General features: G+C 38.2%; 1 protein-coding gene across 5 annotated transcripts in view; it reads left to right on the forward strand.

The window, feature by feature from the left end:
* PRDM5 (PR/SET domain 5) overlaps window positions 1-23,014 on the forward strand; it is a 257,926-nt gene that overhangs the window by 158,690 nt on the left and 76,222 nt on the right. For all 5 annotated transcript variants that reach the window (XR_011486377.1, XM_070463856.1, XM_020916542.2 and 2 more), the window contains one exon: window positions 2,236-2,329. Coding sequence is in view for 4 of the 5 variants with exons in the window: in XM_070463856.1 (XP_070319957.1) it covers window positions 2,236-2,329 (94 nt within the window). In the remaining variant the exon portion in view is untranslated. The remainder of the gene's footprint in view (window positions 1-2,235; window positions 2,330-23,014) is intronic.

Consider the following 23,014-nt stretch of genomic DNA (forward strand, 5'->3'; position numbering starts at 1 on the left):
CAAATTCTGCACCTAATAATACATATTTTTGAATTAAACTGAAAGGAACATTTTAATTATTTTCATTACTATTGCCTTAATGTCCTTTAGTTTGAAACTTATACCAGTGAAGTACAAGTAACTGAGTTATAAGTAAGGGAACAATGAGATACTTATGTAACAGCAAGAGAGATCCTGTGGATTTTATAAAGATATTACAAATAACTTGGTAGTTGCCTGTTCAGAATAATCCAAAGTACATTTTATAGCTGTATAAAATTTGTAAACAGTGTTACATTAATCAGAAAGAATGGCCATATTTTGCCCCTTCTGTCAGGGACTAAGAACACAGGTCTGTTATATGTTAAAATGTTATACCATTTCTTTAAACTGAACCATAATGTGGACCATGGGAATAACAGTTCTTGCTGAGGTGTAAAGAATGTATAACTGTTTTGTACAAGAACTTGTAGTGAAAATGGAAAGTTAAGTGCCTGCCAAATGCAAAATCAAGGAGCTGTCTGTTGTAGACAGTATCATTGGCTATTATGGCTCTTGATTAGACTGTATTCCTCAAACTTGTGAATCATATAAATCTTTTTCAACAGAGAAAACCTAAAGGACACTGAAGTTGAGGAAGATATTTCATTTATAACTTTTTACAAATTACAAATATGATAGTTTATATCCAAATACAGATTATAATTCAAATATGAAAATTTATAAAGTAAATATCAACCAGTAAGGTAATGAAACTGAGTTATATTAACAATCAATTTGGGGCTTCCCTGGTGGCCCAGTGGTAAAGAATCCACCTGCCAATGCAGGAGGTGCAGGTTTGATCCCTGGATCTGGAAGATCCCCTGGAGGAGGAAATGGCAACCCACTCCAGTGTTCTTACCTGGAAAATCCCATGGATGGAGGAGTCTGGCGGGCTACAGTCCATGGTGTCACAAAAGAATTGGACACAACTTAGTAGCTCAGCAGGAGCAACAGAAGTCGTTTTAATATTGAAGATGAGAATGTTTTGCTGAGTTTGTGATTCTTCAGGTTTGTCAAGTGATGACATCAATGTTCCACCCTTTTCCCTCTATTCCAGCCAGCCTGTCTTTCCCTTCTGGGAACACATCATTTTTAAAAACTTTTCCTGTTCTTTTTATGTTTTCTTGTTGTTATTGTTTAGTTGCTAAGTCATGTCTGACTCTTTGCAACCTCATGACAATTCAAATAATACTTCTAATAATTTGCATAAAAGCAAATGCTTCCAGACACAGGTCCTGGAAGTTCTGTTTTGTAATGGTGGTGGTAACCCAGATGATCCACGGTATGCTTTTATTCATATTCGGGTTATCATTGAAATAAAAAATCTAAAAATGATTTGAGAGAATGTACAGGTATCTGAAGTGATTGCCTCCTCCTCCCTTCTTTTCCCTTCTGCTAAGTTTGAAAAAACAATGAAACTTGAAGAGTAGCTCTGACCCCTCATTTATTGAAATGACCTATTTTGATGTTGGTAGAAGCACTGGTCACCTAATGAGATTGTGAGACAAGTTTTAAGCATTCCATCTGCCTCCTCTTTTGGGAGAGGTCACTCTTTTTTTTTTTTTTTTCTTTGAACTCTCACATTTTGTCGAAACTGGCTCTTGATGGTACTCATTCACCTTTCCGTGTGTGGTGGTTTTATGCTCAGATAAAAGATATGTTGAAGGCAACAGTGATCTTTGAGATTGACTGTTCATTTAACACTTGCTGATTTTCAAGATGAAATCAGATTTTTTTTTTTTGCTTTGTATTAAAAGCAATTCAGTTGAACAAACATGATACAAGTAACAGAGTACTTTATTGAGATTTATTCTGTCTTCAAGCGATAAGTGCACACAAAGAATGTGAAAAATGCTTCTAAAGAAGGGTTTCTTGGCAGCAGTCATGGGCAGGTGTAGCCCCATTTTGATTATGTGGTTTTGCTAGCATATACTGGTTGTATAACTTAATTATTTTTAGATGGGGGCTCCATAAAGGCTTAAAATGTAAACTGCAGAATTATTTTCAAATTTACACTAATGCGTGATTCTAAGAGGTTTTTTTGAACCAGTGGGAATACCCATGATAAATTTTTTAAAATCTCATTGTGATATTAAATCATTTTAAAGAAACATAATCCTGGGAAAAAAGGATTTACTGTTGTCAGAGGCACTTAATCATTTTTACCTAATTCTTTACATTTATCCTCAACCCTTTTTATTTCTTTCTGTTTAGACGCATACAGGAGAAAAGGAGAAGATCTGTCCATATTGTGGCCAGAAGTTTGCCAGCAGTGGAACACTGAGAGTTCACATCCGTAGCCACACAGGTATGTGGGCTGTGCTTGGCGATAAAGACAACATAGAGAAATCAGTTCCTCCAGAATAAAGAGTTTATAATTTTACAAAATGGCTCCAAGGTTAAGAATTAATCTTGACTGTTTTCTCTCTTATAAAGTTTTATAACATCTTGGTTCTTACTGTAGAAAAACTTTGAATAAGTATCCTTTCCCAAACTAAGTTAAATATCTAAAGTGGAAACTTTTTAATGTCTGTTTGTGATATGACTGTGATTTACTTTATATGCTAGGCTAATGGATGGAATAGGGAATAACAGTTTCGTAGAAGGCTGAGGGCCTCCTCTTAAAACTCTTCCTTTAACTCGCATTAGATATGCCCTTTTAAAATGTTAGACGTCCTTGGAATGTGGTTGGAATGCTGTAGGATTTTGTTGAATACAAGGGTGATGTGACCACAGTATCTTTTATGCCGTAAATTGCTTTCTAAAGGGTTTCTTAATTTCTTATGACTTCCTATGTAATTTCTCCCTTGAAAGAGGGCTGTGCCCTAGTGAAGGGTGAAGGAGCATCTGAATACTCTTGAAAGAATTTTGTTTGGGTTTTGTCTGTCATGTAGAGAAGTACTTGAGAAGACTTGAAAGAATGCTCTTAATTTTGATAGCCAGATGTCACAGATGTATGTGACTCTTAAGAGGTCGTCAGGAGCTGGAATGTGTTTGGTAAACTGTGCAACTGGATTACATTGCTGAAGCTTTAAGGGCCATAGTATTTGACTTTATCATTGTGTCCCCAGCACCTAACTTAGTGTTTAGCACAGTAATTGTGTGGTGAATGAGAAAAAGTTAGTTTAAGCAGGTCAAAGAATCAATACGGTGACTATTATACATAGAATGAGAAAAAAGGACAGTCATGAAGCATCATTTCTTGTTTTGCAGCGTAATTTCTAATTTTCTGGCTGATGCTTAAAGACCTAGGTCAGCTTAGTAGTCGTCGTCTTCGAATAGCCTCTTAAATGCCTTTAAGTGACATATGTGACCTAGAAGAGATGAAGCATTATACATGAGGACTGTGGAATAATGGGTGGCCTAAAAAAGAAAAAGAGGTCTTCCTGCTTAGAGGTACCTACAGAAAGTGAGGTTTCCAGGACAGAGTCCAGGAGAAGAAGATAACAGAAAGCAGAGTAGGGAGAAGCAAAAAGGAAAGGGCAGCAGAGAACCATGTTGAGGACAGGTGGACTTAAAATAGCGCCTGAGACTGCCAGCACCATGTCCTGTTGTAGAGAAGAGGCAGGTGGACGATGGAGAGAGGGCAGAGTGCTTCCGCAGAGCCGAGCGCCGAGCCCACCTCTGTACCCTGGCAGTGTGGTCTTCGATGCACGGGTACCTCTCTGTTCTGTGCGCTGGAGGCCGTGTGGGATTCTGGCAGAGGCAGGGAAAGGCAGGAGTGAGACCAGCAGCCTTCCATTCTGAATCAGTGATGTTTGGAACTGTGTCTTTGCACCACCCTCCTGAAAACGTTAACTTACAGTTTGCTCAGCGGATTTTATGTCTCTCTGTGTGTGCCTGTGTATATGTTGATTTGTGTATGGAAGGAGGGTGAGTAGGAAATGGGGAAAGAGTGTTATTTCTTCATATCGTAGTAGTAAGTTTATAATAATGCCCTGAGCCATTACCATGTAATGGAATTACGGTTGGTATAGAATGTTTTGATTTTTTGAATACTTTCTTTGTTTATTTGGCTGTGCCAGGTCTCAGTTGTTTCATGCAGAGTCTTTAGTTCCGGCATGTGGGATCTCGTTCTCTGACCCACGATGGAACCCGGACCCCTGCGTTGGGAGAGCAGAGTTAGCCACTGGACCAGCAGGGAAGTCCCACGTGTGTCTTTATTCTTTTAATAGCTTTATTTATTTCTGGCTGTGCGGGTCTTTATTGCCGCGTGGGCCTTTCTCTGGGGATGGAGGGCGAGGGCTGCTCTCTGGCTGTGGTGCCCGAGCTTCTCACTGCAGGGGCTGCTCTGACCGGGGGGCATGTGGTCTCAGGGGCTGTGGTTCCCGGGCTCTGGCACAGGCTCCATAGTTGTGGCACACAGGCGCAGTTGCCGTGTGGCTTGTGGGGTCGTCTCGGACCAGAGATTGAACCCATGTCTCCTGCACTGCCAGGAGCCCACTGCACTGAGCCACCAAGGATGCCCACAGATACGTTTCTAAAAGGCGGCGACTGTTGTTCAGAATGCATTAAACTGTGAACTTTAGCACAGAAAAGATGAATCCAACTCTAGCTCAGCTGGTAAAGAACACTTGCAATGCAAGAGACCCCAGATCAATTCCTGGGTCGGAGAGATCCTCTGGAGGCGGGATAGGTTACCCACTCCAGTATTCTTCTTCCCCTCGTGGCTCAGCTGGTAAAGAATCCACCTGTGATGCGGGAGACATGGGTTCGATCCCTGGGTTAGGAAGATCCCCTGGAGGAGGACATGGCAACCCACTCCAGTCTTGTGGCCTGGAGAATTCCATGGACTGTATAGTCCATGGAGTTGCAAAGAGTTGGACACGACTGAGTGACTTTCATTCATTCATTCATTTAATCATAGAACAGTTGATTATTCAAAAATATTGCATCCTTGAGAATTCCAAGTGCCCGCATTTTATTTTACTTGTAGGTACGTGGACAGTGGAGAAGAATAAACTTAAGCAAGTAATTTCTTCTAAAATTTTAATTAAAAAGTTGTATTAATAAGATTTTCGAGCTCCAAGAGTTTTGTCTGATAAAAATATTTAATAAGTGTAGTGGTTTTTGTTGTCATATATTATGTTCTGTATGATATGTAATCTAAATAATATTTAATCATAACATTTTATATATGATCGGGCTATTTAAATGTTGTACAGATTCTGTTCTGTTGGTTTCTGATCAAGAAAACAGGCCACCTGAATTCAGCCAACAGTGCTAAGGTACAGTCAGACAACAGATAAATTTAAATAAATAAAGTGAAAATAAAAAGGTGGCTTATGTGTTTGTGTATGTCCCCACAAATAGTTGTGTGTTTTTTAATACTTGCTTACGAACTGACTTAGCATGCACATTTACTTATAACTAGGGTTTTTTTTCTGCTTAAAATTAGACTCATTTTCACATTTTGCAGTGCTGTGTTGAGTCGCTCTGATGTGAAGCCAGTGCTTTTGCTGACAGCTGCCTGGCCGCACAGCTGGGGTTATATTTGAAACGGTTGGTGCCAAGCAGTTGGTCAGTGACTGCGGACCTGGTATCTGGGTTTCCACAGCAGTCCTGGCAGGGATATGTTTTTTTGTGTGGACAGATGTTGCTTTTGCTTCTTTTTTATTTGCTTTGTCCTATTCTCCACATCTTATGCATCCTTTGCCCTTCCTGGAAGCTAGCTCAGTGACCAAATGAGTTTGTGTAGTTACTTATTTTGCTTTTTTGATGATAAAGCCTTTCCTTATCTTGAGTTCTGTACATTCACTTTTTCTCTCCTTTCATTATTTTTCCTTATGAAATCCCGTGGTTTAATTCAGCCCTTTCTCACACTAGATTTTGCAGTTTATGTTTGTGCTACAGTGTAACAGGGGCCATGCCTGTTACATGATCCTGTTACAGGATCCCATATCACAGCCTGCTCTATTGGAAGCTTTTAGGTGTGTGCGGCTAGGGGCTGTGCTGTGAGGTGAGAAGGATGAAGATGGGGTGGGGACAGCCAGGACAGACAGTTGATGCAGCCTCTGAGGAACAGGGTGCTCTGGATCACTGGTGCTCCCTCTTTGGCCTCAGCCCTCCTTATCATCTTAGAAATAATTAGTGACCTGGGAAGCTTTTGTTTGTGTGGGTTACATTTGTTTGCTGTTGTTGTTTAGATGCTAAGTCATGTCCAGCTCTTTTGCAACCCCATGGACTGTAGCCCACCAGGCTTCTCTGTCCTTGGGATTTCCCAGGCAGAATACTGGAGTGGGTTGCCATTCCCTTCTCCAGGGATCTTCCTGATGCAGGGGTCAAACCCGCTGCATTAGCAAGCGGATTCTTTACTACTGAGCCACCAGGGAAGCCCAAACTGGGAACATTTAACAGTATTTGTTAATTTGTTAAAAATAACAACAGTAAATCCTTTACATATTAACATAAACGGCACTTTTACAGAAAGTAGCTACGTTTTCCTACTCAGAAATAATTTAGTGAGAAGGGAGACATTGCTGTACATCTCGGAAACTTTCTTTAACATCTGGTTCAAGAGGCAGCAGCTAGGTTCTCATGTCTGTTTCTTCATCCATCCTGCTGCGGCGAGTTCTTTTGGTTGCAGAATTTAAAGAAAATCTGGCCTCACGCAGATTTGCAGTTAGAGTCCTTAACTATCCTTTGTAAATAATTCTGCATGTTGTTTGTTACTACAGTAAAACTCAAAAAGTAGTAGTGTTTTTTTTTTTTTTAAAGCTTGTATTGTGGAAATTCAGATCTTCTCAGTGGGCTTCTCCTGTTCTGTTACTTTAAAATCCATTGGTGTGTCTTGTACTTTGAATGATCTTTTACCCTTGCATGATTCTGTAACATGATGCACAGATCATGTGGAAAGTGTTGGCTCACTGAGTTACATAGATCCTGCACATGTGTTAATGTCATCACTGATCTCATTAGACAAGTCTGACTATTCGGAAGCCTTCAAGCATGGTAACACATACAGATTTTCCAAAATTCTCAATTTTGCTTTGACTGCTCTAATTATTACATTTGGTAAGGCATATTTCCCTCCCTCCCTGCCTTTCTTCTTTTCTTTTGAAATGACAGACTTTTTATTTAAAAAAAAAAAAGTTCACCAAATACCCAAATCTGAATAACCATATTTTGTCGTCATTTTCTTTTGAGTAAGAATGATGTTCCAAGAGAAAAAAACTGTTAGTTCAGCTCATGAATCAGTCATACAAGTGCTTTTTCTTGACACAACTTTTCATGTATAATATGCATTAAAGGAAGTTATTTCCCATTTCATAGGTAAGAATATTAAAATATGGTACTCAGGAGTTAAGGTTTAATAAAATTAATGTTAAGGTCTTAAAGGTTAAATAGTAAGTTGTTAACCATGGTTATTTCTTTGTATTTTAAATATGATAACTTGAATTTTCTTCATGATTTTCTGTATTTTATAATTTTTATAAAATTTTCTTGTGTAAGCAAAATATTTAAAGTATATTAATGTTATGATTATGCAGGAAACTTATTATCAGAATGTTCATGTTTAACTATTTAGGCGTTACGTACCTCTGCATCTTATTGTCAAATGGACCAGCGTGAAGTACATAAAAAATGCATGTTGGAAAGAGACATGAGAATGAGAAAGCAGATATGGTTAATATTAAACCTAGGTGAGGGTACATAGTGTTCATGAACCATTTTTCTAATTTTTCTTCATGTTTGAAAATTTCCATGATTAGAAGTGGGAGTGTTTTACTCCATGAGAACAATGGAATGGACACAGACACACTCAGAGCAACTGAGCTCTGCCTCTTGAACACCCAGTGTCGCAGCCCACGTCTTTCTCGTGCCTCCCTCCCCTTCAGGGCCTGGCCCTTGCACCAGGGAATACTATATTCTTTAAACATAAATAGACTTTTGTTGTTTTGTTTTTTTGCTTACAGTTGTACTCCTCAGAGAGAACCCAGATGAAGGAACAGAATATCACTGCTTCCTGCTTAATCATTTTAAAAAAGGAATTCCAGGAAACTTGCAATTCTTGTGGATTATTCAGAAGTTTTAAAAAATACATTTGAAAGCATATGTATTCTTTATAAAAGAAAATGTAAAGAATTGAAAAGGCTCAGCCAATCAAGTATTATCCCACTGAAGGCCTTTCAGTGGTTTCCCTTTAGCTTGTGCAGATGGCCATCCCTGTGTTAATACTTGACATCCCAGGGTCTGTTAGCGGACTTCTTTCCGTCACCTCCAATCTCCAGTTAAATGTCCCTTTCTTCCTGGCGTATAACCTGTCCTTCCCTTTGCTCCCCTCCCATCATCCATTTTGTTTGATGAGATAATTCTGTAAGAGCTGGAATCATTAAAAACAGTTGTGTGATATATTACAGTCTCTTATACCATGCTGCTTCTCACAGGAGATTTTGAGGGCTCCCATTGTTTGGTAGAAATGAATATCTATTCCCAGTTATGATATTATACTTTATCTGTTCCCTGACTAGGTTCTGAGCTGAAGGGCAAGGCAGATCTTGCTTTTTAATCAAGTTTATTGAAGGAGGGAAGCTTTCTCAGATATTACCTGAGTTAATCCTTTCATAGCCAATGTGATAGGTTTCTCAGATCATTCATTGTCATTTTCTAAATGAAGCTGAGATCCAGAGAAGCAAATGACCTATTCAGTCAAAGTAATAAGATTCAAATCTTCTTACTTCAAATTCTATTTTATTTTGTGTTATCTCTTTTTTTGCTACGAAGCTGTAAGCTGCTACACAATTTTTGTGGTGCTATTATCACCACAAAAATTACAAAAATTCAATAACTTCTTCAGTATAAAAGTTGAGAAGTGGAATTCTGGAAGTATTGTTTTATTTCTGTGGTATGGCAAGTTTATGCTTTAAAGCCAAATGAAAGGGGTTTTGATTTTTTTTTTTTTTTTAGCAACCATCAGTTGTTCATTTATTCCTGAATGATCTTCAGAGTGGGCAATAACAGAAAATGATGATTAAATTTAGTTTCACCAGATTCTTTTATTTTATTTTTAGAGCAGTTTTAGGTTCATGGCAAAATTGAGTGAAAGGTACAGAGATTTCCCCATCTACTTTCCCCACTCCACACATTCATAGTCTCCCTTACTATCAGTATTCCCAACCAGAATGGTACATTTGTTACAAGTGATGAACCTACACTGACACAGTAAAATCACCCAAAGTCTTTAGTTTACATTATGATTCACTGTTGATGTACATTCTTCGGGTTTGGACAAATGTGGATCCACAATTATAATATTCAGAGAATTTTCACTGCCCTGAAAATTCATTTTGCTTTATCTGTTCATCCCACCATTCTAAACCCCTGGCAACCACTGATCTTTTTACTGTCTCCATAGTTTTTCCTTTTCCAGAATGTCATATGGATGGACAGATTGCTTCTTTTATTTCTGGGAAATGACTATTTATTTATAGTTGACCCTTTCATTTAGATGGATGTACATTTGAAAGCACTACAATGTGATGAGATTTTTATAGGGGTAGTAGGCTTTTCATCATTTTCCGACTAGGTTGAATGAGTCAGTTTCATTTTGTTTTTATAGTATTCAAACTGTCCATCAGTATTTGGGGAAGCCAGTTTTCTTTGCTGTAACATTAGATAACACTGAGTTTTATGAAGAGGAAATATGACTTCAGTGTATAATTCTTTCCAGTTTGGCAGTTGGTAGCTTTCATTATTTCCTATCTGATTCAGGGACAGTATTGCTTTGTGTAGCATTAAAGGCAGTTTACTTCATGTTAATTTTCTTGGAACAGGTTTTATTTTATTGACTCATGCCTGTGATCATTCTGTTAGGCAGTGATCACTTAGCTGTTGGATTACTACCAGTCTTTTAGTGCTGGGAAGAATATTACTATTTATATCTCCATTGCATTTTTTTCTTAATATTGTTGTTGCTCAGTTGCATCTGACTCTTCGTGACCCCAAGGACTGCAGTACACCAGACTTCCCTGTCCTTCAGTATCTATCAGAGTTTGCTCAAACTCATGTCCATTGAATCGATGATGTAATCCAACCATCTCACCGTCTGTCATCCCCTTCCCCTGCCCTCAGTCTTTCCCAGCATCAGGGTGTTTTCCATGAGTTGGCTTCTCACATCAGGTGGCCAAAGTATTGGAGCTTCAATATCAGTCCTTCCAATGAATATTCAGGCTTGATTTCCTTTAGGATTGACTTGTTTGATCTCCTTGTAGTCCAAGAGAGTTTGAAGAGTCTTCTCCAGCACCACAGTTAGAAAGCGTCAATTCTTTGGCACTCAGGCTTCTTTATGCTCCAAATCTCATGTACACGACTACTGGAAAAACCACAGCGTTGACTATATGGACCTTTGTCAGCAAAGTAATGTTTCTGCTTTTTAATACACTGTCTAGGTTTGTCATAGCTTTTCTTCCAAGGAGCAAGCGTCTTTTAATTTTGTGGCTGCAGTCACTGTCCACAGTGATTTTGGAGCCCAAGAAAATAAAGTCTGTCACTGTTTGCATTGTTCTCCATCTGTTTACCATTGAGTTTTAAGCCAGCTTTTTCACTCTCCTCTTTCACCTTCATCAAGAGGCTCTTTAGTTCCTCTTCACTTTCTGTCATTAAGGTGGTATCATCTGCCATATCTGAGGTTATTGATATTTCTCCCAGCAGTGTTGCTTCCAGTTTGTGATTCGTCCAGCCTGGCATTTCATGTGATGTACTCTGCATATAAGTTAAATAAGCAGGGTGACAATTTATAGCCTTGACGTACTCCTTTCCTAATTTGGAACCAATCTGTTGTTCCATGTCTGGTTCTAACTGTTGCTGGACGTGCATACAGGTTTCTCAGGAGGCAGGTAAGGTGGTCTGGTATTCCCATCTCTTTAAGAACTTCCCACAGTTTGTTGTGATCCACACAGTCAAAGGCTTTATCATAGTCAATGATAATAGAGTTTGAAAACTGCATTTTAAAAACCTAATTCTTTCATGTTTTGATTTTTTTCTTTACTGCCTTAAACAACCAGTTGTTCCCTTGGTTCACCATCTTTCTTTTCTGTCTGCTGCCTCTCCCTTTTTCAGTCCCATTCGCCATACTGGGCTGCCCTTGTGGCTCAGCTGGTAAAGAATCTGCCTGCAATGCAGGAGACCCCGGTTTGATTCCTGGGTTGGGAAAATCTGCTGGAGAAGGGATAGGCTACCCAGTACAGTTGTGAAGTATACTACCCAGGGTGAAGTATAACGAAACTCTGGTTTTTTCATTAACATTGAAAATGTCATTTTTTGCAAACCTTGTTTCTACCTTTTAAAATCCACTCATTCTTCCTAATTTGGTAATTAGAATAAGGACTTGCACAGCAAATATGCACAAGACATTTGCTTATATACATTATTAAAATGTAATGGTTTTTAGTTTTAGAAAAGGAAGGGATTTCAGAAGTTTTCTAGTTCAGTTAGTATTAATTGAAGTAATACTTGGACAAAATACAAAGGTTACATAATTTATATGTGGTTCATCTTGAATGAAACTTGAGGCTTAAACTTTTTCCAGTGTATCACATTGCTGGTATTTTTATTTCTTTTCCTTTTCCATGCTTCCTAACCCTTAGTGTTACTCTTGAACTTACCCTAGGATTATATTCATTCCTTCCATAACTCATAATGTTAGATGATGTTATCATGTTGATAAACAAGCAATTGAGGATAAAATAATCTCAACTTGGAAGCTTGAGGGTATGTAGTTTGTTATTTATGGTCTAACTGAGATCTTTAAATATGGAGAAACTTCTGTGTCACATAATCAGCCATCAGCAATACTTTGGTTTTTTTTGTACCTGGTTCATATCCAGAGCTTCCCTTGTGGTTCAGACGATAAAGAGTCTGCCTGCAATGCGGGAGACCCTGGTTCGATCCCTGGGTTGGAAAGATCACCTGGAGAAGGAAATGGCAACCCACTCTAGTACTCTTGCCTGGAAAACCCCATGGACGGAGGAGCCTGGCAGTTTACAGTCCATGGGGTCTCAAAGAGTCGGACACGACTGAGCACCTTCACTTCCGTATCCGTATCACTTTCATAGCCAGGATCCATGGCTCACACAGGTGAGCCATATGGCTCATATCATTCATAGAGGTGAGCCATGGATAATCTGTGTTCTGATAGATTACATGTTTTCACATTCCATTTTATTGATTTCCTTCTTTTAAGAGCTTTTATAAATTGCTTAACCTCTTCAAATCTTAGTTCCTCACCTGAAAAGCAGGCATAATAAAAGCACTGACTTTATAACATTGTTTCAAGGTCCAGATTAAAGTGTAGGCAGAGAACTTTGCACAGTGCCTAGCCGGGTGTAAACTTGCTGTGACGTGAGCTGTTGCTGCCAACTGTGCTGCGTTTTGTTATTGTTTTTCCTACTTGTATTTAATCACAGATGGATTCATACTCCCTCAGTATACTGTCTGACCCTCTAGTCCCAGTATTGTCGTCATCATCCTTTCATAGCCTTTCAGCAGCAGCATATAGATCATCTTTGGATGAGGGTTTGCTGTCAGACAGTATGGTTTGGGCGAGTGAGTGGTGCGTGGACTGGGTTGCCATCATTGTTGGTGAAGGTGAGCGTTTAGGTCTATGCCTGGCAGGCAGCTCTGTAATTTATCATCCAGCTTTCTATGCTGGACTGACAGAGATGGCACTCTGAGGGTCAGCTGAAATAGGAGAGCACGTTCTCCTGTTGGTTTATAGCTTTTTAGGGTCAGTGAGAGCTGGGGTTAATTCCACAAGCTAATCCATGGACTGTGACATGAATTCCCTCAACCGTTCATAAGTTACGGAAGAAGTTCTAGGAACTGCTTTTGGGCTTTTAAATCTCTGGGCCAGAAGGTTAATTACTTGCCTGCAGTTTCAACCAGTTTTCCATGTTAATAGATACCGGCTGTGTTGGGCCTTCTCTTCTGGTCTTGCTTGCATACTGTTAGTTGAATGTAGTAATAAATCACTGTCTTATGAAATATTTAATTTTTTGGTAACTATCTGCTATCATCTTAGAAATAAAGAGTTGGTATATTATGGTTTGATTATGTTTGGATTTTAGCCACTTTTTCTTCTCTAATAATTTTTCTAATTTAATTTAGTATTCTTTGTAGAATACTTGTTCAAAGTTATGAAAACAATAGGTATAAATAATTATAAGTAACTATAAGACAGTGACAATTATTCATCAACAAAACAGACAATTAAAAAAGACATGTATACACAAACAAAAATTTAAACATGCCTCTTCACATTTTCATAATTAGATAACCTCTGTATGTTGAGAGAGAATTTATTTTGCTATATTTATTTTCTATGTGGTTAATTACTAATATTAGGCCAAACTAAATATTCTTTTACCTACAGGTAATCTAAGAGTTAGCAAAATAGTTGAGTGTAGAATCTGCATAGAAATAAAATTTCCTCTGCACCTCCATCATACTTCAGAGATTGATATTGAGAGCTTCAGATTTTTCCTAAGAGGTCTTACTCATAGGTAAAATCTTGAACTGTATGTATAATTCTTATTCTCTCAGTGTGATTTTGACACATCAGATAATTTGTGATCAACCACATCTGTGGACTAAACCATTTTCCCTCTTTTTTTTTTTTCTGTATTCATCTCTTCCCCAGTTGATTTTGGGCTCGTAACAATCATATATAACAAGTGAGAGAGACATTCATTTTGACTTTCAATAGTAATGTGATTTTTTTTTCACTTTTTTGGAAAAATATCAAAGGCCTTAGTTTTTTTAATGGAAGATTATTATGCTTATGTCAAAGTCACAGGCTAAGCTACAAGGTACATAGGGAAGAGGGAGGGAGTGACAATTGTCTTGGAATATAATGTGATGAACAGTTATCAAATGAATAACACAGTCGCAGAGACTCCGATAAGATGTCTCATTTAAAATATACCATCATTTATGTAACTCTGTTTTTATTATTTCTTTTTTCTTTTTTTTGTTGGGACCCTCAAAAATGAAAGTGGCCTATGCAACAGTTTTCACTATTGAAACTGTAATTCAGCATCTTTATTGGTAAATTATTAGCTAATATTATCAAAAGCTGCTGCTGCTAAATTTGGAATGCAGCATATTCCTTTAGTAAAACAAAAGGACATTTGATTTCCTCTGATATGTGCTTCCTCCTACCATTGCCACCATGCCAGCTTCCCCCCCAGCCCACCATCCCTCCAAGCAGCTTCTCTCTGTTGGTTTTCTGTAGCTCGGAGTTGTGCCTCAGGCCTGAGGACGGTTTTATATCTTTTATAGGTTTTGGATAAGAGAAGAGTTTTCTGGGCTTCTTGCTACTCAGAGTTTTATACTCTTGATTCGTCCTTGCTGGCACTGTGAACAGGAAATCGCCTCTGTCTGCAGGCACCTAAGGTTTAACTGCTTCATCACTTCATGACCACTGTTTGCAAAGTATGCTCTTAAATACTGGGTTAAATAAAACTTCGGGTAGCAGTCCTTAAAAATGGAAAACTACTGGGTAAAAAGATGCATAGTTTTCCACCTAAGTCTGACTCCATTATAACAAAACCAAATCAGTGGTTACCTTACTTTACTTAGGGACCTTACTGTGAAGCGCCTGATGTATCAGTGTGGAGAATTTACGCAGGAGTTTTTCTTTCCTGGTGTCTGGATTGTTTCTGATGCTTCTGCTGTTTGTGGAACAACCTGCGTTGCTTCTGGCAGCACTCACTTCAAGGGCCTCAGGAAGGTAGATGTCTTGCACTGTTCAGACAGATCACCCGCAACGGGTGACATCTGCACCTGTTTCCTGCCCAAGCCAGGGCTTCTTGAATAGGAAACCTTTTACTTTTTCTTCCTGGTTAATTGTGTTTTTAAAGTGTTCATGAAGTCTTGTCCTTTTCTGTTTTGCCTCTCATATCCTATTCTGTTAGCATCAGTAAAACTTTTTGTTTTGCCCTCAACCGGTATATAGGTCTGGCTCCTTTTTATCTCTGACTAGAAAGTTAGAACATGGCTCTCCTGTTTTACTTTCTCCCCACGAAGCTCACCTCACTCCCTTTGCCATCGTTTCAGAAATGAACTGTTGACTGAAACTGAAGGTTCTTAAGGGAAAAAATGTATCTTTTACTTTCTTGAAGTGCATAGAAACTTGCGTTTTTTAAAAAAAGACTCAATTTGTTTTGGTTCCGTATTTTGGAATGCAAAGGTCCCCCTCAGACATCTTTCAATTTTTACATTTTATGGCCCACATCCTTACAAATAGTGAACTCTTTAAACTTTAAAAAGTATAGTGTCTCTAAATACTCAAGGAGTAAATGTCAAGTTCAGATTTTTTTTGTCTTTCTAACATGACAGTGAAATTCCACAATATTTGATTACTAACGGCATCCCAGGAGTAACAGTTTGGGGTTCAGTGAAATGAGTGTGGTTTTGTGACTCTTGTGGCTGCAGAAAACAAAAAGGATTTCAGTTCATAGAAAATTGCCAAGAATGAAGTTGAGCTACTCCCATTTCTCAGTGTAGCATTTTACTTCTCTCTGTAGTGTACTGCTAATTTATTAAGTTTCTCCATTGGTTAAAGGGATTAAAATGGTGAAATTGGAAAAGTGATTGGGTAATGCTTATACAATTCTAATTTTTGGTTAATTTTCATTTAGAATGAGTCACTTTAATGTTTTGTAAAAATTTTGTTAATCCATAATAGAAAAACAAGCCAATCCTGTGATATTCATGGAAAACAAATAGCAAGTTTTAAAGAATTCCCATATAGTATATCTACAGACTTCCCTGGTGGCTCAGATGGTAAAGCATCTACCTACAATGCAGGAGACCCGGGTTCGATCCCTGGGTCAGGAAGATCCTCTGGAGAAGGAATGGCAGCCCACTCCAGTACTCTTGCCTGGAAAATCCCATGAATGGAGGAGCCTGGTAGACTACAGTCCATGGGGTCACAAAGAGTTGGACACAACTGAGCAACTTCACTTTCACTTTCACATGTAGTATATATGTTAAAGTTCAACCATGTGGAACCATCTGACAGTATTTTTCATGAAACATACACTTCTAAGGCTTGCTTTCTTCATTTGAAATTTGCCATCTCCAAAACTTGATTTTTGTTAGAAAAGTCAAAGTAAAAATTAAAATTATGGCTCCAAACTCCTTAAACATTATTTAATTCAATTATTTAAACATTATTTAATTTGAATTCATCAAAAATGAGAGTTTGACCTTACTCCATCTTAAATTACATTTTCTCTGTATATACATGTTTTCATGTTTTTGGAGTTATAGGAATTCCTAAAATCTATATAGGTATTAAAAAATATACTGAGAAAATAGAAGTTAAAGTTATTAAAATGCTTTCTGGAGATAGTTTATTTTGATTTTAATAAAAATCTCTTAGAATATTTGTTAAAGTTTTCTGCTTGTTTAAAAATCTCTAAAGGTATAGGGCTCATTAGCTGTACACTTTTTAAAAAAAAAGGTATGGTAAAATATACATAACATAAACTTTATCATTTTAAGCACTTTGTTCTGTACATTCTAATTTTCAGAGTTGATTGTGTCCAGATTATTAAGTCTTTTGCATTCAATGTTTTTGGTGGCATTAAATAAAATTTGATCTGAGTTTCTGATAGTGTGGTCAAGTTCATGTCTAAATTTAACTCCATGGTCTAAATTTAAGAATATCAAAATATCTAATATAGGTATATTGAAGTTTGCAAGAATTTTCTTTATTAACTTTTGTTGCATAAACACAGATCTTTAGAAAGGACTTGTCAAAGTGGACTTTGGTGCAAAATATGTAGCAGTAGATGGATATTCAGTGATTCAGTGGCTTTAAGGCCTTTCCTTTTATCATGAAAGGTTCATGCTAACCTGAATTCCCTTCACAAATTTTAAGATTCTATTTTATTTTACTTTATTTTTTAAAAGCTTTTTATTTTGTATTGAGATATAGCTGATGAACAGTGTTTTGATAGTTTTCAGGTGAACTTCGAAGGGACTCAGCCATACATATATATGTATCCATTCCTCCCCAAACTCCCCATTTTAATATTAGTATGTTAATCCTTTAGTGAGGCCTGGAGTTCTTCTGATGTCTTTAATTATATAGCACAAAAAAATGGTAAAGTCAATAAATTATAAGCCTACTGGCATACATTAAACAAACAACAATGGCATACATTAAGCTAGAATCAGACTTTTCCTGTTGTGTGTGACCATCCGTGCCAGCGAATGGCTTCGGTCATAGTGTGTTTTCTTTGTTAAAGACGCATGGTAGTGTGTGTGGGGACCAGGCAAGGCTCTGGGTACCGCATGTGGCATCCAGATGTCCCCCTTTCATTACCACCAGCTGCCTTTGCAAAGCCATCTGCAGTTTTGGAGTTCTTTTCTAAATATCCACCCTCACCCCCTTTGTGTATTTCCAGCACTTTCAGGCTCCGTCCATCTCAGGTGTGGCAGCAGTAGGGATTTGGGGGCACCCGTTTCAAGTCCAGTACGTTAAAAAGCTTGTAATTCCACGAAAAAGAGTTACAGAAAAAGTGCACTTAAATTGGCCTCAAGAAATTACATTCGGTTCTTTTACCTTTCCTGATGACCTTTCCTAAGTTCTTTTCCTGTCGTCACCTACCAGAGGTCTTTCTTCAATCCATCTCCTGGTTTTATTTTCTTCTTACAGTGTCAGTATCTGAAATTATCTTGTTTTCTCTTTAACATGTTCTTGTCTTATTACACTAGTAAAATTGAAGAGGCAGTGATTTTGTGAATATATTCACACCTGTGTTCTTAAAGCCCAGGACAGTAAATAGAAGATGGTGTCTGCTCAAAAAATGTCTGTTTAATGAATGAATAAATTAGCTTCCAGGATTATCTACTTTGTGACACCTGTTCAAGTCAACTTAAAATCAACCTTCTACAGTTACCATCATGTTTCTGTGTGTTCCTTGATGTGTTTGAAGAAAACAGAAGTGGACTTTAATGATATTCAGTGTTAGAACATAATTTAAAGAAAGAAGCAGATGCAAAAAGCTTATCTATTTTCCTTAGTTAAGTGAAAACATTTTGCTGTTAGATTTGCTTTAGTGTTATTCATGGTACTATGCTCATTGAATCTGAGCTATTGGTAGCTAAATCTCATGAAGTAGTATGGGATGTTTGCCAATACTGTTTTTCCTTTCTAAATGTTGAAGGTGGTTACTTAAATGTGGTTCTCAAGGCATAGTTCGATATTATGTCAGTATGTGCATCCACTTGGGATCTACTTTGAGATATAACATATATTCCTAACCTGCCCCTGACTTTTTCCTGATGAGCTTTGATAACTAAAGGAATGTCTCAATCTCCCAGTCAGAAAGATCTGGTTAATTTCAGCTGTAATTGCAAGAAGCAGAGTTTTTGACAGTAACTTTAGAAAGTCTAACCTCATTTATATAAAAACTAGCCATATTATTAATTTATTTGATGGTCTGAGGGTTAAATATTAAGCATTAAAATTCTGATTCTACCTTTTAACAGCTGTGTCATCATGAACAAATCACTTATCTTCCCTGTGCCTTACTTTCCTCACTTGTAAACTCAAGCTATGAATTCCTAGATCGTAATGTTGTTACAAGAAATAAAATTACTAATGTACCTCAAGTGTTCTGAACAGTATGTTTCAACCATTACTTTTATTTTTCCATTTAGGTTGGTTTTTAGCTCAGGTTTTTTTTTACCTAATTTTCAGATGAACTAATTTTCATGTTAGTGAGAATTTGAACATTGCTGTTAACTTATGCAAAATGTGAACAATCTTCAAATCTACTAGCGATATTTAAAGATAATCATTGTTTGGATTCACATCATATTGTACATCAGAACCTATGTACTGGCAGTGATCATGTAAGAAAGATCTGTATTCTTAGAGCTAACCAAAATTGAAGAATAATTTCTATTCACGCCATAATAATTTTATGTGTAGACAGAAATATTTCCTGGAAACATACTCATCACAATAACTTGCAACAGTGACAGAAAATATCACATGCATAATGTGAAAAAAAAAACCTAGGAATAACAGCTTGTCTTTATATTTAGCAGCATGTTGATTTATACAGGTAACATTCAGCTTCTGATTGTGTGGGAGAGCAGATAGCTTTGTCCCTGGAGTCTGAGAGAGGCAGGGTTGCTCTAAACATGCTCCAGCCAAAAGGGTGGACAGCTTAATGTAGTCTGTCAAGGCTGATTCTCAAACCACACACTCTGGCTTTTAAGTAAATTCTGAATTTTAAATAAATTTATCAAAGCTGTTTGCCCAGTGACAGCCTTTGAAACTGGAGTTCTACCCTGGGGTGGTAGAGTGAGTGGAGTGGGGCTTCCTCAGGACCCACACCTGTCAGCTCAGTGTTGGGGGAGCTCAGGGTTGGAAGGGGGTGGGAGCACTGACAGGCTAGAGTACTGGTTTCTGTTCTGAGCAGTCTACTTAGGTCTCACGGACAGCAGACGGAGACATCAGTGATGATGATGGTTGCCTCCATATGAACAAGGTGGTTCTGTGAGTCTGCTAGTACTGCTGTAACAAAGTACTGCAAACTGAGTGGCTTAAACAACAAAAATGTATTGTCTAACACATTCTGTTCTGGAGGCTAGAAGGCTCCAGAGATCAAGGCGTTGGCATGACCTCACTCCCTCTGAAGCCACCGGGGAAGCATCTGTTCCAGGGTTTCCTTCTGGCAGTTCCTGCTGTGGCAGCGTAGCTCCACTCTTCACAGGGCCTCTCCCCGTGTCTCTGTCTCTTGGTGGGTATGTTCTTGGAGGGACATCAGTCACGTAAGGTTAGGGATAACACAACTCTAGTGACATTTGCACAGCCTTATTTCCAGATAAGGTCATATTCTATATTCTGAGGTGCTGGTATTAGGGCTTTAACATGTGAATTTTGGGGGGGCGGGCACAGTTCAATCCGAAATAGGTGGCCATACATTTTTATTGTCCCGACTGGATCAGCTGTGTCAGTGAAAAAGAGTGCTGTTAATAATTGTTCCACGGTTGCTGGCACAGAGAATGCTTTAAACAAACCTGAATATTTGGTCAGAATATCTTGGAGATAGGTAAAGTTTATTCCATTTTTCAGAGGTTCACTAAGGTTGCATGGCTTCCGCAGAGTTACACCTAGAAGAGGATGAGCAGTATTCAGACTCAGAACAATCAGACTCTAGAAGAGGAGAAAAAGCTCATGTCTATAGTGGAAATTTGTGCATTATGATACCAGCTAAAATAGGGAATTAATTTGTTTTGCCCCATTCTCTAAAATCCCTTAGCATTTGTTATCTCTTTTTCCTTGCTTAGTCAGTTTTGGCTGTCATGAAAGAAAATAATTTGATGTGTTTCGTTAGATTTAATTCATGTAACCAACAACTATAAATCTTTGATTCTTTTATATTTTGCTGGCTATTCTGTTTGTATTTGGAGAGCAATCACACACATAAAGTTCTGTCGTTGATACAAAGAGAATAGCTGTGAATATTAAGGTAATTTACTATTGCTAAAAATTTCTGAAACATCTTCACCAACAATTTTACTGTTTATCATGCTTTATCTGTAATCTATATTTATTTAATTGTTAATAGATAAGATGGAAATATTTTAGCATTCTTCTTATCACTAATGTAAAATGAATTTACATTGAAAAGTTACTTCCTTTTCATACTTTCTGAAGAAGGAAATAAAATTATCTGGACTTCTGGGATATACAGTTACCTCCATGAGCATTAGCAACTTGCTGTTTTCTTCTAGTGTTTTTTCAGTGAGTTTGCATTGTTAAAGTTCAGTGATTAAGAAATCAGTAAATGATAATTTCTGTTACTGCTTCTGTCACTGATGCTCTTACTATTATGGCTGATGTTATGAATATTTTTTTTTGTTCTTGTTGTCAAGGAAGAAAGTTCTAGAAATATCAGAGAACTGAAATTAATAAAGCTTAGAGGTTAGATGAAGGGAGAAGTAAGTAAAAAATGGCTATTTAAGTTTCTTATTTGGTAAGTGGATGAATGTGGTATAACTAATCAGGACAGGATACATAAGACACATAGGGTCAGAGGATAATGTTCATGAATGCTGAATTTTAATTGTTGGTGAAATATACTAATGAAGATAACCCAGTGGGTATACAGATATCTCAAGATAGGAGCTCAACAGAGAGATGGAATGAAGATAAACACATACTATCATTTTAGGGTTAAAATAAGGTTATCTTTTCCTAGTTGTTCAAATAGATTGGACCCTACTAAGTCTTTACTTTTTTGTATGTATGAAAAGTCACACCTACCCAGGTTCACAACCATAATAAAGTCAAGAACTCTCAGTCGAGTTACTTAGTGCAAAAGTTGATTTTGTCTCCCAGAAAAAAATTGGTAAGCCTAGATAGTAAAGAGTTCTGTTCCAATCTGTGCTGCCTTTGTTATTTTTCGGTTTTTCTTTCTTCCTCCTTGAGTGGTTGTCATTGTTTCACACTTTCCCCTTCAGAGAGAGTTCTGAGGGAGTGTCCTGGGTGTGTCTCAAGGAGAGGCTGGGGGAGTTGCTGAGCTGGAGACTCTGCCTCAGTTGTTGGCAGGTGATGTTACTGTTGACAAGGGTTCAGAGAGCAGGGCAAGTCCCCCTGTGCCCCAGGGCCTCCAGTCCCGGGAGCGTGGCTGGACGGAGCGTGGCTGGACGCTTTGTAAAGCACCTGGGCAGAGGTCAGGCAAGGCTGTGGTGAGAAGTGACCACTGGTTTAAGCCGCAGGAAGCTCCTTGTTGAGCTGATGGACACATTTACTGGCGTGACTCAAGTAGCCTGTGCTTGGATGAGACTGAGTGAGGATGAGGATCAGATGATATGTAAGGGAGCGGAGGACCAGCATATTGCTTGTCCAAAGGCCTGTCTCTGAGGGGAAGGGAAGACAGAAGTTTTACATGTACGGAAGGCACGTATTTTATTGTATTGATGTCCGATTGCAGCTGGGGTCTGGCATCCTGTCGTGTAAGTACATTGTCATTTCTTCATACTAGTGATTTTCAGTTACTGTCCAATCTGAATAACTAAGCTTTGATGAGTGAATAGTTTTACATTTGTCCTGGAGATTAAATTTTGCTGTATTTTTTTTCTTTTTTTTTTTTTTTTTACATTATAACTTTTTAGAAAGTGTGATGTGGATGAGTATGCTTGCTTGTTTAAAAAAAATTGGGTTAAGCTGTTTTCTAGATAATAACCTCTAGATATAACCTCTTCTTAGTTATGATAGAAAGGATAAATCACTTATTATTTAGTTTAACCAGTTCTGTTTAACATATATCAAATTTATGAAATCCTTTTAAAACTCATAACCTTATTGAGGTAAAGTATGAAATCTTTTTTAAAAACAAAGTATCAGTGAAACAAAGATCCCTATTATGTTCAGTACAGTGACAGAACACATTGATGAAAAATCTTTTTAACAGATTCTTACAATTAGGAGATTTAATTTGGTCTCGAATATTAAAAGGAAAGGGCTTCCCTGGTGGCACTAGTGCTAAAGAACCTGCCTGCCTCCTCCAACTAATAAAAATAATTGGGAAAAAAAATATATATATGTAAAAATAAAATGTAACTGCAAAAAAAAAAAAAAAAAGAACCTGCCTGTCAGATGCAGGTTTGATCCCTGGGTCGGGAAGATCCCTTGGAGGAGGAAACAGCAGCCCACTCCAGTATTCTTGCCTGCAGACTCCCATGGACAGAGGAGCCTGGAGGGCTACCATCCATGGGGTCACAGGAGTCAAGACTTGACTGAAGTGTCTGAACAAAGGGGGCGAGCTGGCTGCGGTAATTGTGGCTGGTGTCAGAGGGCAGGAAGTGCTGCGGCTCACTGCCTCTCCACAGGAGGGGGGAAAGCTCCTCCTCTGCCCTGAGGTGCCCCTGGGGTCGCCTGGCCTGCCCCAGTCTCTTCGTGGCCATGCACAGGTGTTTGCGAAGGCCTGGTGCAGGAGGAGTGATCGTACGTGCCTGCTTTGCT

This window comes from Odocoileus virginianus, unplaced genomic scaffold, assembly GCF_023699985.2.
Source record: "Odocoileus virginianus isolate 20LAN1187 ecotype Illinois unplaced genomic scaffold, Ovbor_1.2 Unplaced_Contig_7, whole genome shotgun sequence".
Taxonomy (NCBI): Eukaryota; Metazoa; Chordata; class Mammalia; order Artiodactyla; family Cervidae; genus Odocoileus; species Odocoileus virginianus.